General features: G+C 45.7%; 1 protein-coding gene across 18 annotated transcripts in view; it reads right to left on the bottom strand.

The window, feature by feature from the left end:
* The window catches only part of Sh3gl3 (SH3 domain containing GRB2 like 3, endophilin A3), a 132,259-nt gene extending 117,810 nt beyond the window's left edge, over positions 1-14,449 (bottom strand). For 7 of the 18 annotated variants that reach the window (XM_087594017.1, XM_087594022.1, XM_087594009.1 and 4 more), the window contains exon 1: positions 13,081-13,262. Coding sequence is in view for 5 of the 18 variants with exons in the window: in XM_087594009.1 (XP_087450135.1) it covers positions 13,081-13,125 (45 nt within the window). In the remaining 13 variants the exon portion in view is untranslated. Of the gene's footprint in view, positions 1-5,135; positions 5,177-12,783; positions 12,957-13,080; positions 13,263-13,891 lie in introns of those variants that run through there. The other 11 variants (XM_087594042.1, XM_087593944.1, XM_087593989.1 and 8 more) reach the window with 8 other exon arrangements.
* Between the last annotated feature and the right edge of the window lie 250 nt (positions 14,450-14,699).

The following is a 14,699-nucleotide window of genomic DNA, read 5'->3' as shown; positions in this document are numbered from 1 at the left end:
GACAGTGGGAAGTTGTCTTCTCTGTCCCAGGGAAGAAGTAACTCTCTGGCCCGGGGTTCTTTTGTCCTTAGAAATCACGTGTTCACGATACAAGGGAGAGCCCTTTGTAGCGAGATGAGAAAGCTTTGTGAACTCCAGAATGGCCCTTGGTCTTGCTCACTGGATACTTTAAGGGTCATAGGAAGGAGATGTGTTAGTCCTGGCACTCCCTAGATGTTAGTCAAGTCTCTAGTCTGGCATCATTTATTAAATTAGAATCATTGTAACAGATGGCTGTGAAGATTGAGTTTGTCAGTGCCTTCTACAGTCAGCGTAAATGAAAGGCACTCAATAAATGAACTCTGGAAATGATTTCCAATATTGGTCCCAAAATGCCCCCAATTCTAGATAAGGAAGCCAAACCCCAGGGAAAGTTAAAGTTACTCTCTCAATGTCACGCTTCAGCTTCCTCACTCTTCCAGGAGACCCATTTCCCACACTGTGAGTCCTCCTGGTGCTCTCACCCTCCCCCCACAACAAACTTCAAAGCTTTTAGCCACTTGGTATTGTGGCCCTCACAGACAGCTGGTAGGACAATTAGTAACCCCTTTCCAGATGAGCCAATCCACTCTCATAGTCTTGCAAGCCCAAGAAGTCCTCTGTTTTCCCAGTGTCCCTATCTCCATTTCTTCAGATCCTGCTGGGCCTCTGTCCCCTGCAGAAAAACAAGACAAGTGGAAGTAGCGAAGCCATGGTGTTAGAGACATCCATCTTTGCTATCCATAGGACAGCATCAGCCCTACTCAAGGATGTTCACCTGTCAGACCAAGCACAAATCTTAAAGAGCCATTGCTATGGCTTCTACGACTTATGGCCATGATGACTTCTCATAGAAAAAGCCTTGATCCAAAACACCAATTTGAAATTTAGAAGTCCAGCAGGGACAAGGTTCAAGAATGGATGTTAACTTCCTTTTACCAAATTTTATGAGTCATATGAAACTAAGTTCTGCTATACATATGTCACTTTCACTTCTGAGATGTAATGTTCAAATGACCACACAGAGTAGCATTAGATCTCTGCCTTAAGAAAGACTACCTATCCTTGCATCCTGTCTCAAAATATTCCTAAGCAGGTCACTCCGAGCAACGTCTTACTGAGTTCTATTTCATGTCCTGCTACCTTTTGCGCAGCTGGATGAGGCTGCCCACTCGTGTCTCCCACTCAGGACTGTCAGGTCCACAGGCCCCTTTCCCTAATCATGTCACAGTTTTTGATGGATGCCACTAAGCTCTTCACACAGGCAGATGCTAAATGAATTTTCGAGAAATGTCCCCACAGAAGACCAAGAGCCATCTCTGCAGGGACCCAATTTTTAGCTCCTGAGCAAAAGAACTGCCAACGTCATGCTCATCATCTACCCAAAGCCAACAAAAAGGCAACCTGTGCATAAATGATTCAAAACCACTCACATCCTCAAGGCTAAAGGACTGAAGCCAAGCACATGACACTGGACCTCAATAGTTCATCACTGTCTTTTAGCACTCACAACGTTTTAGAAGTTTAATTACCACTACTTCAAAACTAGGACATTTAATATGAAAATTAAGACTTTGAAGACCCCCTCCCAAGATGAGGAAGATCTCAGCAAACTGTAGCCTAGAAGCATCAGAAGTAGGCCCTAACTCACTGTCCTCACTGTCTCCTGGATGCTCATGCGACACCAGCAGACAGACAGACAGCTTCCTCAGTACCCACTGTGTGTCAGGCTCATGCGACACCAGCAGGCAGCTTCCTGAGTGAGGCAAGGGAGGCTTGGGACACCATAAGGAGTAAACATGACAAGAAATGATCCAACACCCAACAAGAAGGGAATTAAAATCAGATGACACAAAGACTTCTGTTTCAGAATGATGGAGTAGATGTACTTTCCAAATTCCTCCCAGTGACTCTAACTAAAGCTCAGGGCACTGTCTGCAGCTCAAACACAAGATGACTCGAAGAGGAGACAAGAAATACAGTGGTCATACACTGGACATACCCACCCCCAAAAATGACATGTTAGCGAGTTCCCTCAGTGTTGGAGCTGAAGAACTTAGCAACCTAAAAATACCAGTGAGCTTAGAGAAAAATTGTTCCAAAAGAGAAGAAGAGGAGGAGGAAGCCCGGCTCTCCCTCAGCCATAGAGCAAGCAAGTGGTCAGCTAGAGAGTCGGATAACTCTCATAGTGTAACTGCTTCCTCAGGGCCACACCACATAGAAAAAGAAAGAGAAAGGTAAAGATAAATGATAGATGGATGATAGATAAATAGGTAGGTAAAGAGATAGATGTTAAATAGATAACAGATAGACAATAGATGGATGGATGGATGATTAGAGTAGAGTAGAATAGAATAGAATAGAATAGAATAGAATAGAATAGAATAGAATAGAATAGAATAGAATAGAATAGAATAGATAGGTGGGTGGGTGAGTGGATGGATAGACAGACAGATCCATGGCCCCACAATTGTTCTCAGTGAAGACTAGTCATCCACCTTTGGCCAAATGTAATGAGTTAACTTATTTATCCCTGTCCCCTTTTGTGCAGAGTAGACAAATGATACTGTCATCCTCAACATAGTAAAGCCCTGCCTTCCCCACCTTTAGTATCAGTGAAGGCCATGTGGTGAACCCAACTTCCATTTCTTGCCCTCCTGTCCAGGGAAGTAGGCCGCATAGGCTGAGTGGAGAGTTAGTTCATCCGTCGTGACCAGGGTAATGAAGCCACCCTTCTACAATGCAGGATGAGACCAAGTGGGGAACAGTAACAAGGTTTTCCCACTCCTCCCAGACAGAGAGGCATCAGGGGGGCCTGGTGGGCATCAGAAGCCCCAGGCCTTGAGCAACAATGAGGTATTCCTATTCCTAAAGCCAGCAGAGTCTTGGACAGGAAGCTGGGCCTTCCTCTGCCTGGAAGGGACATGACAGTGACATTCCCTTCCTGACCACAGCAGTGTCAAATAAAACCCATAAATCACAGCCATCTAAGTAGGATTCAGAATCTCATATTAGCCAAATACCCAGATTTCTTTTTCTTTTTCTTTTTCTTTTTTTTTTTTTTTTTTTTTTTTTTGGAGCTGAGGACCGAACCCAGGGCCTTGCGCTTGCTAGGCAAGCGCTCTACCACTGAGCTAAATCCCCAACCTTTAGATTTCAAATTTTTAAACAATCACTCATCCCAAGAGCTAGGAAAAGTTCAAGTTGAATGAGGAAAGACAATCACTAGATGCCCACACCAAGATGACAGACATTACAATTACAGCATCAATGCTTAAAGGGTTTTTTTTTTTTGGGGGGGGGGGGTAAATTGTCAAAGGCTTGGAACAAGTAAACAGAAAAAAATCTCAGCAAAAATGTACATATAGATGACAGAAATAAGATGCAAGAATTGAAAATTCTAAAGACGGACTTTAAAACTGTGTGTGCAGGAAACAAAGTATGAACTGAGAGACGGGGTGATACAAACTACCCAACCTGAACAAGAGAGAGAAAGGAATAAGCTGGAAGAAAAGAAGACAGCCCCAGAGGCATGAAAGATAATAACACTCAATATCCATGCCACTGGAGCCCCAGAAGGCAAGGAGAAAGAACAGGGCTGTAAAACTCTCAAAGATGGCGAGTGACCATTCCAAATTTGGCAGGGGCATAGCTACTGACTCCATGAGCCAAGTGCACAGCGAACAGGATAAAGAGGGAACCTACATCAAGACATCTAGTCAGACATCTAAACTAATCAGACATCTAAACTAGTCAGACATCTAAAACTAGTCAGACATCTAAACTAGTCGGACATCTAAACTAGTCAGACATCTAAACTGGTCAGACATCTAAACTAGTCAGACATCTAGTCAGACATCTAAAACTAAAACTGAAAACATCTTGGAAGCAGAGACAGAAATGATACTCAAGTGATTCAAAATGTCCCAGATCAGGAAGCACAGTCAAGAGATTAACTTGACACAAAGAGCCAAGATGAAAAGTGTTCACCCATCCTTGGCCACCAGGGAAATCCAGGTAAAGCCTACAGTTAGCTTCCACCCCACCTACTCAGAATGGCTACTGTCAAGAGAAGGAATGACCATAAGTGCTGATGAAGATGCAAAGAGACAGGCCAGGGAGGAGGACCCTTACATGTCACTGCTGGGCTTGTAAATTGGTCCAGGTACTATACATATCATTATGAAGGTTCCTCAACAAACCTTAAAACTGACCTCCTATAGGATCCAAATATAGGACTCTGGGCTCACATGCCACGAAAGTATCTGCACTATTCACAACGTCAAGACACAGAACCAGTCTAGATATCCAAGGCCGGAAGATTAGAAACAGGAAATGTGTTATACATATCCATGGGGTTTTATTTAGGCACAAAGAATGATGAAATTACATCATTTTCAGGAAAGTAAGGAGAGCTAGAGATCCTCATGTTAAGGTAGACAGAAAAAAGCAAATTTCTCTTCTTTTACAAGCAAAAAGCTAGATTTAAAGAGACATGGGTCTCGAGTGGAGGGAGGGCACTGGTAGGAGGGAAAACAAAGGAAAAGGATGGAGGCATATTCTGTAGGTTCTGAGAAATTTCACAATGAAATCCATCAGCGTTTTTAGAGTTAATATATAAAAATGTCAATAAAAGGGAAAATAAAACAGCTTTGAGACAGGAACAGCACTCAGGATGAGGAGAGGTGGGTGCAGAGGAACTCGCCCAGCAGTGCGAGCTGAGCTTTTTTTTTTTTTTTTTTTTTTTTTGGTTCTTTTTTTTCGGAGCTGGGGACCGAACCCAGGGCCTTGCGCTTCCTAGGTAAGCGCTCTACCACTGAGCTAAATCCCCAGCCGCCCCCCCCCCCCAGCTGAGCTTTCTAAAGCAAAACACAGCAGCCACATGGAGAAGCCAGATCACCAGCTTCCTGTTTGGCAGTGGAAAGTGTGGCTGGCTGTTCGGGGTTGGCTAAAGTCTTCGCATTATACTCTGGGGTAGGTTTGGTGTGAGTTGTAACAGCGTGGTCCATGTGGGAATTCAAAGCACAGATTCAGTTGATGGCCGTATTTAATTTCACATCATGGATGCTAGAAAGAAGTGCTACAACAGTTTCCATGAGCAGAAAGAAAAGACTCACCACCACAGGTCATCCGTCCACATCAGAAACCCTTCAGCAGTAACAGAAAAATGAAAGCATTCCCAGATCAAAGAAAATTAAGAGCTTGCCACCAGCCTCTTACACTGACAGAATGGCTGAAAAACAAGTTCTCTAAAGAAAGAAAGGAAATAATAAAGAAACGTGTAACCTCAGAAAGGAAGACAGATCATGGTAAGCAAAAAAAACTGCTTCTCTCTTGAGCTTTTTAAATGACTTTTAATGGTTAAAGAACAAATTATAACAGTGCTTCATGTGCTTCTTGTGAAGAGGGGATGTAATTAATGTAATTATACAGTAAATCAGGAAGAGAGGGGAAATAAAGGGAAGTAAGTTTTATATATTCATTTTAACTGTTAAGATGGCAATATTGGTAAACTGTAATGAGTTGTTTACATTTATAATAGCCATTACAAGTCTATACAAAAATATCCATATGAAAACACCACAAATAATTCAAATAAACTTTAACACAGAGAAAGGTGGAGTAAAAAAGAAAAATTCAAAACACAGCCAACAAATAAAAATAAGCAAAATGGCAGTCTTTAGCCTTTACATGTAAATGATTACATTAAATGTAAATGGCCTAAATTTAACTCTTAAAAACAGGCTGGAAGAGTTTTTAATGAAGCATGACAGCTAGGATTTGAATTTGAATGTTTCCCTCAGTTTTGAATACTTTATCCCCAAATTGAAATGTTGTTTGGAAGGCTATAGCAACTTTAAGAGGTCAGGCCAGGCTGGTAGAAATGGGTCACTGGGGGCCTTTGCCTTTGACAGTGTCATTCATCTCGGGTTCTGGACTGCTCCTGGCTAGCACCATGTGAGTGTCTGCCTTCTACTGCTTCTACCACTACAGGAGGAACCACTCCTATCACCATGCTTGTCCCCTATGACAAAATGAACTCCCTATGAAACTGTGAGCCAAAGGTTAATCTTTTTTCCTTGAATTGTTTCTACTGAGTATTTTGTCAAAGCAAAATGATCAACACAAAATCTGACTGCACTTTGACCAAGCAACATACTTCAAATATTGGATTATAGGCAGGCTGAAATCGAAGCGAAGCTGATTAGCTAAATTAATGTCAGAAAGATATAAGAGCAAAGAAACAACCACAGTGAAAACTGACATTTTAAGTTTGTGCTTTATATCCATGTAGAAGACAATGAAGACACTGAAGTCACTAGACTAACATGGCCTTAGAGACACTTTCATTACAGTATACATCCGCTGAGTCTATTAATGAAGTTTATATGGTATTTCAATAGCTACAGCATGAACTTGCTTTTCTACATGTGGCTTATTTCACTTAACAACATGTACCACAGTCAGTTGACAGGATTTTATTTCTTCTTTGTGACTGTATAATAATTCATTGTGTGTCACACTTCCTTTATCCGTCCACCCACTGAGAAGCACCTAGGTCGATTCTGCAGCTCTTGTGACTAACTGTACAGTAAGCACAGATGCACAGGTGGCTCTTAGGCCCCCTGCTTTGGTTCTAGGCCCAGAAGGGGAATAGCTAGATAACATGGAGTTCCACACTGTTCTCTACAGTAACTTCTAAAAAATCTATTCCCAACAACAACAGATCACTTCCTTTCCTCACAGGCATTTTTAATCTTTTGCTTTCTTGAGCTGTATCCTTGGAAGAGCATCTGGCAACTGTGAGTAAACAGATGTATGTAGGAGGGCAGACACAGAAGTCTAATGATGTGTTAGGAAGCTACTGCAGCCATGGGGGGCAGGGAAAAGTGACCAGAGCAGATCAGCATCAGCAGTGACAGACAGCAGCCACTAAATTAAGGATATACTTTTAGAGCAAGGCCAGAAGGAAGAGCACAACAATAAACTCATGTGATGTGCTTGGTTTTGTTTTCCTTAAGAGACGGAGATCGCCAGTAGAAAAATGCAAGAGCATACAGACAAAAGATCCTGTTTAACTGTCTTGACCCTGATATCTAAGAGGAAAGGCAGCACTGATTTATGGCTGGAGCCAAAAACACAATGTTGAGATTCATCAGAGGACATGCTGTATTTAAACGTGGGCAAGCCTCCTTGAAAGAGTACAAGTCACGGGGCTGGGGATTTAGCTCAGTGGTAGAGCGCTTACCTAGGAAGCACAAGGCCCTGGGTTCGGTCCCCAGCTCCGAAAAAAAAGAACAAAAAAAAAAAAAAAAAAAAAAAGAAAGAGTACAAGTCTAGATAGAAAACAGGAGCCGTAGCACGGGCCCAGTACAGTGCTGTGCCGTCAAGGGATGAAAAGCCATTGACAGAGACTGGAGGGAGCCACTGGCCGATTAAACTCAGAGGAACTCTGGCAGGTGCTGTTCTCAGACAACTCGTCAAATGCTGTCCAGAGTTCCAGTGTGGAAGTGGCTATCAGACCGAAGGACACTTAAGACCAAAACATGCATGGCTTCAAAGCACAGGAGAAAGCTCAGTTGGAATGGGCTGAAAAGAAAATGTGTGACAGAAACCAAGAGAGAGTGAATACCTGCTGATAAGAGAGTGAGGCAAAGAGTGGAGGGAGAGGCTCGGCCAAAGGAGGATTTTGTCTTTTTTGAGATAGGAGAACTCATATCTCCATGCTGATTAAAATGACTCGAGAACAAAGAAATATGCTGAAGAGAAATGCAGCCACAGGACCAAAGCCCCTGCAGTGATGAAAATGACAGGTTTTGGAGGCTCTGTGGCGCAACTAGCCACCTGTATTTTGTTCCTTATTACACCAAGAGAAGCAGAGGAAAAAAAAAACAAAAAACCCCACCCACACATGAGCAAACAGGACCTCTGGTCTACTGAAGTGTGGCCTAGAGCAGAGCCATGAATGCAAGTCACAGAGCCTGAGACAGCCCCAGCTCTGCTACCAAAGGGCAGAGAGCAACCCGGGAAAGCAACAAGAATCATCACTAAAAAGCAGGAGCTCCCAGGAAAATGCAAGATGGCGCACGCCTACAACCTCGACATTGTGGTAGTGAGGGTAGAAGTTCAAGGTCACCCTCACCTATATAAAGAACTAGGGATCACACTCAAACTGTCTGGAAAAGGAAAGAGAACCAGGAGCTGAGTGAAAGACACCACCATGGGTGATGAGCTGGGCCTATGAGAGGCTGCTTCAGAGAGGCACTGGGAACGCAGGCATCTAAGCAGCTCCATGATGAACCCCTCCCGGCCCAACATGGCACTTCCTGGGTGTCAGAAACGCAGAGGTGGAAAGAATCTAACTGGCCACACTCTGCTGAGTTCCAACATCCACATCCATTTTACCTGCCACTGAGCTGACTAGAGAAGCATTGTGTCCATCTACTTACCAACAACTTCAGTTTCTGGGTCACCGTGTCCCTACACGGCACACAACCCTCCACATACTTCCTGTGGGAAATACAATTGTATTCAAAGTACTTAATAAAGCTAAAATGTCATCTAGTCAGGGAGTAACTCTCATTTCCAGTGTGCTTTAAAGTTAAATCCCAAAGGACACCCTGAGTTATAGTTTTATTTTCTAGAAGAAAATGTAAAAACTGTTTGCCTTATATTGGATCTTTCAGTTATTTAAAAAAAAAAAACTCCTAATCAATTTGGTTTGGACATCTATTCTAGGACCCTGGCTTTTAAACCAAAGTGTTCAGATTTATGGATTCATTTGTCAAGCAGTCTGTGGGAAAAGACAGCAAGAATGTTTTCTCTTCGATATTTTTTTCCAATGCATCTAAGAGAAAAAAATAAATCATTATGGATTTCGCAAAGTGCATTTTTATCTTTTCTCTAATGAGAAAGTGAAACAAAAGACATTCATTGTCTCCCTAGAGAAGCTAATCACTTACCAGGGCCATCTTCCTCTGAGCAATGTCCTTAAATGGCCAGCCTCACAGGCAGTGTCTGCAGAGCATATGTCAGAGCCCCTGAAGCCTTTTTGAACTTGATGCATTAAAGGAGAGAGAATGCGTTACTAAAACGCTAACTTAAGGGCTTCCTCATCTCCTACTATGTTGTCAGGTCAGTCCTGTTGCATAGAAGCCACAAAGACGTAAATTCATCATGGAGCCTACATGACTCGGGAGAGGAAGAGAGGAGAAATGACATTGGTCCCTGGACTTTCTCGGGAACATGACCCAAGCCCCTAGGAGGTCAGAAGGTCCTGGAATGAAAAGAACGTGTCTATTAGTAGAGCATGCAGGCCTGAGCACCACCAGTGACTGTGTTAAGAGAAAGTACTAGGAAATAAAGCACAGCCAGTGAGACTCAGTGAAGGGCCACATGGGCACACCACCAGAGCGCATCTTTACTGCTCATGTGTTGTACTCAGCAAGAAGGCACAGTGGCAGCCCTGACCTCTGCATCTCCTTCCACCAACTCCACTCACATCCCTGAGGAAGAACAACTGGTTCTATTTTAAACTTCGGTAAAGAGTTTTAAAAGTGTTGGATGACAAACTCAAGAAACCTGGCACAATGAGGCATCATCTCCAGAGCTGACAGCTCATCTTCTGGGAAGCAAAGGGCTCTGTTCCTCAATGACAGAGAAGGATTAGGAAAGGAGGGGGCAGTCAGCCAGGACATCCCATCATTTTACCCTTCCATGCTCCAGACTCCCTGACTTGTAAAAGGTCCCTATTGTCTTTGTCTTTCTCTGAAACGTTTTAAGTAAATTATTTAAGAATTTCAGAACTGAGATACACATACACACACACACACACACACGCACACACACACACACACAGAGTCTAGATGGATGCATGGATGGTCTCTCTCTTGTGTGCGTGTGTGTGCACACACGTGCAGGTATGTGTCTGTGAGTGTGTGTATGCATGTGTGGGTACATGTATGCACGTATGCATGTGTCTGCATATGTGTGTGAGTGTGTGCAACACTTAAAACTCACATACTATGCAGCTTATTTAAAGTGTACAATCAAGGGACTGGAGAAATGGTTCTATGATTAAAAGCTCTCAGCTCTTCCAGTGCAGTGGACACAGTAAGTACAGTGCTCAGTTCACAATACTCAGACTGAGTGGTTCACAACCACCTAGAACCCTAGTAGCTCCAAGGGATCCAACGCTCCCTTCTGGCCTCCTCAGGCACCCACACACTACATAGTACACACACACACACACACACACACACACACACACACACCTTTTAAAAGTTAAAAGCATGCAATCCAATGTTTCTTTTAGTATATTCAGAATTTTGCAGACACTGCCCAATCACGTTTATCACAGGAACCTGACCTCTGAATCCTCTCATTCATCATACAGAGAGAAAGCCAAGGAGGCCCAGTTGGGTTAAGTCACGTTTCCAAGGTCGCAGAACTGATCATGGCAAGGAGCCAGCCTTGAATCCCTTGGAATTATTAACCACTGATGTCATTCGGGACTCCCTTTCCCTGCCCCAGGAAAGCTCCAAGTGAATTAAAGCCCGCTGTGGAAATGCTGTTTGAGAACATCTGGCATTTTTTATTACTCTGCTCCCTTGTATTAAATTAAACAAAACCTAATTTCTCCAAGCTGGTTGCACTGCATAATTTCTAAGAAAGACTTCTAGAAGTCTGAGAGCAGGGATGCGGCTCAGATAGGAGAGCACTTGCCTAGCATGCATGAAGCCCTGGGTTCAGTCCTCAGCTGCGAAACTATGCTGAGTGCTTCCTCCTGTCTCCCCGGCCCTGGAGAGGTAGAAGTGGGGTCTCAGAAGCTTATGATCATGCTTGGTCTGAGGCTAGACTGGGCTCTATAAGATCTAGATGCGGGGAAGAGAAGAACAGGAAGTATGGAAATATCTAGAACAGGTTTGAAACTTATCTGTCAGGTACTTTAACCACACAGTAATAAGTCCAGAGAGAGTCTGCAATGCCTCTCTTTTCAAAAGAAGTACAAATGATGTCAGAGATAGGAAGGAAAGGTTTAGAGCCTAGGTAGAAACACACCTGCCCCCAAGGACAGTGATGGTCCCTGGAAGGTCTCATGTTATTTTGAACTGATTGGTTAGAAGGAATCAAACTAAGCCTCCTGTCACAGTAGACTTCCTCAACTCCAATAACATCCAAGGATTTCAATCACCCACTCTGCAACACGGTCACAAGCCATCCTGAAGTGCCTAGGGCTCAGTCTGGGTGATCACAAGACCGTTCCTATAAAGTTCATATCCAAGAAGCGGGGTGCATGTGCGTGTGCGTGTGTGTGTGCACGTGCGTGTGTGTGTGTGTGCGTGTATATGTGTGTGTGCGTGTAAAACAAAGGGCCCTATTTCCTGCCAGGGCTAAGGAAGACAATGTCACAGCATGGCCAGCAGTTATTCAAGCATGGCATAGCTCACAGAGGCTCTGGGACTCCTAGCTGCTCCAGCATTACCAAAGAAGTAGAAGCTGCCAGCTTACCCACCCTCTGTATGACTCGACTCCTCCCCGCCCCTCTCATGATCTTGTGATAGCAGTCATTCCTTCTGAACCTCACTATTGTTCATTTATTACACATACATTTATGGAGTACTCACTGCCCAGCAAGCACTGGGCTAAGCACTGTCCAAGTGTGGCCAGTGCCTGTGGTGAGAGTGGCGTCCCCTAGAGTTTCTCTTTAAATACTACTGTGTGTGACTCCACTAGCCTCTCTCCCATTTTAAAACGTCCATTTTAATTGGAATTTCCCCAAAATCACTACTTGCAGACTCCAGAGTAGGATATGCCAATAGCCCAAAAGCAAATGACAACTGAAATATCCCACTGGCGTTTTTAAGTACTAGAGATCCAAGAGCGAATCCAGCATCTCTACTCTCACCCAGCATGCCCCTCCTCCAGGATTTCTATCACCCTGAATAGCATCACTGTCTGCCCTATGTCTCCTGCTGGGAACAGCCATCACTTAGTTTCCTTGTGGACCAATTGTGACTGGGGGACTAGCAGTGTCTTTCCGCCTGGAATAGAGAAAAATAATTTCCTAAGGCCAGCTGCAATCTCAAGATCGATATGAGGGAAGAGCAGGAATGGGGAATGGCCACCGATGTGAACTCCATATACGATTGGCCCACCTGGGTTCTAGCTAAACTGAGGCTGGGAAGGAAATGAAGACAGGGCAAAAAATTCCGCAGGTGCCAGTGAACAGATTTTTACAACATGGGCTCTACCACTGCTGTTAGAGTAGTGTTAGAAAGCAAGTTTGCTTGTGATACACACACACACACACACACACACACACACACACACACACACACACACTTTCCTGTGTCCCTGTTTCCAGCTTTTTCTACTCAGAAAGCCCTCCTCTTATAACAGTCTATAGCCACAATCCTTTCTGGAGCTTAATCCCCAAATGCCATGTCTTCACCTCCTGGAAGCTTCCCGTTAAGCTCCCAGAGTCACCTGCCACTCTCTTCCGCGGAGGTGTGTCTAGCACGGTTTGTTTACGTGTGTTTTTTGGGTCTCCTCATCACACTCTCTTTGAGAGCAGGAACCTGGTGCCAACCTCCAGCCAACCCAGTGAAGACGGCCAGCAAGGGAAGGACCACAGCGATGAGTCCCAACCTCGGGAAAGACTACCCAGCCCCAGCCAGGGGGCAAGTTCAGCGTCCGGAGGAATGGGGGTGGGGGAGGTTTCCCAACGGACAGACTGGAGATTCGGGTAGGAGGGAGGCCTACCACGGTCTTGGTCCCGAAGGATCTCCTCTCGGAGCTCATCCCCCAAGCCCACCACCTCCGATCCCTTGCCAGCCGAACCGGTCAGATTTACAACCGCCAGGGCGCAGCGGGAGACCCGAGACTCAGGGGAGGAGGCACCAACACGCGCAGCCCAGAGCGCGCGACCGCTACCCGCCCCCGCGCCTTCATAGGCGACCAGAAACCCAGACCGAAAGAGGACTGTGGAGACCCCGAGTCTATGGCCCGCAACCCCTTGGAGACGCCGCCTCCAGAAACCCCTCAAGCGCGCCTCCCTACCTGGCTGGCTTTGTGGAACTGCTTCTTGAGCCCAGCCACCGACATCGCGGCGGCGCCCCGCCCGGGGGTGGTCTCGGGGCTCCGCCGGGCCACGCGGCCGCGACGCTGAGCGGAGCGGGCACCCCGGGCGGTCGCCGCGCGCTCCACGGCCACGGCCACCGCCACGGCGCTGTCACACTGGCACACGCGCGCGCGCAGATAGCAACACGGTGTTTCGAGGCCCCAACGCAGCTCATTGGTCGAGCCGCGGCAGCATGCAAATGAAGCTGCTGGGACCGCCCACGCTTCATTGTTGCGTGGCGACCAGGATCTCTTGAGCCAGGAAGAGGACCAGTGGAAAGGCTGGCCCTGGGTTGTCCAGCCTCTCAGGACTTCTTTTGTAGGGCTTGGGATGCAGCTGGCTCTGCAATTGTTCTGGGCGAGAGGTCTCTCTGCTCTTCAGGGTCTTGGTGGGAAACCTGCTTTTACTCACTGGTAGCAAGATCTCCCCTCTCCAAACCCCGGCCCTGCTAGTTTAGATGTGTGTTGTGAGGAAGGAACGCTGGGATGTGCATCTCAAGTAGAGAAACATCACAGGAACCACAGGAACCCGGAACTATAGTTAGACGTGAGAAACCTGCTTGTGGACAGTTAGGTATGTACTTTAGGCACAGTCTGCCTGAGTGGTTTGGACCCCCCTGGGAGAGTTACCTGGTAGTTTACTTAATAAATTCAGTACTAGTCTCATAGGTGTGCTGAGCCTCTTATCGGCTACACCAAGAACCAGTCCATTATAGGTGCCAGAAAGAGGGTCTTCCATTCCACTACTTACCAGAGTATTGTTCAGACTGGTCTTCGGGAGAGTCCTGTACACCGGACCCTTTCCACAGGGTCTAGAGCTCCTACTGAACAGTATGTCTACCCAGTCACAGAAACGGACCTTGCATCAATTCTTGTGCCACCAACAAGTCTACTTTCCCTGAATCTGACCTTTCAAAGGCCCTGTGGCTCCCAATGCCTTCAATCCACTTCAGCGATGCTTCACACCAACACAAACACCATCCAACTTTCAGTCTCTACCTAAAAGGAATGGCATTCTGTGGACGCTTCCCAACGTCGGGTCAGGGGTCATCAACACTACTGTTGTCCTCAACGCTCGCAGTTCACACCTGTATCCGGGCTTCTCTTTGGCTCTAGCATTTCTCCAGAACCATTAGCTCCTGGCTCCCAGCCCTGCCTGACCCTTCATAGCTTCACCCTAATGTGACAGGGTGAGGACTCGCAGGTCTCTGTGCCTAGGTTTGCTCACAATGGCTGGGAAAGTGTGGTGTCAACAGTGTCCTGCCTGTGATATAAGAGAAGATGTGGACACCTTAACAAGCATCATGGGACAAGGTTATTGAATGTGACTCAACACTCTTGGTCCTAGCTAGCCAAGGGCTTGCTGACATCAGACAGAGGTAGATGATGTGATGATGGTGGATGACCACTGGGTCAGAATAGTACAGCAAAATGACCAGTCACCACTGCTGTCCCATCCACACTAAACAGGTTTTGGTGAAGATGGTCTCCCTTGTCCTGAACTAATCTATGTTTCGCTGCTGACCTCCTCTGTACCCGATAGAAGTTTAAACAGCACG

Source organism: Rattus norvegicus, chromosome 1 (assembly GCF_021556685.1).
Source record: "Rattus norvegicus strain SHRSP/BbbUtx chromosome 1, alternate assembly SHRSP_T2T, whole genome shotgun sequence".
NCBI lineage: Eukaryota > Metazoa > Chordata > Mammalia > Rodentia > Muridae > Rattus > Rattus norvegicus.
Note: the sequence above shows the minus strand (reverse complement) of the source record. Positions and strands in the feature narration are given on the sequence as shown.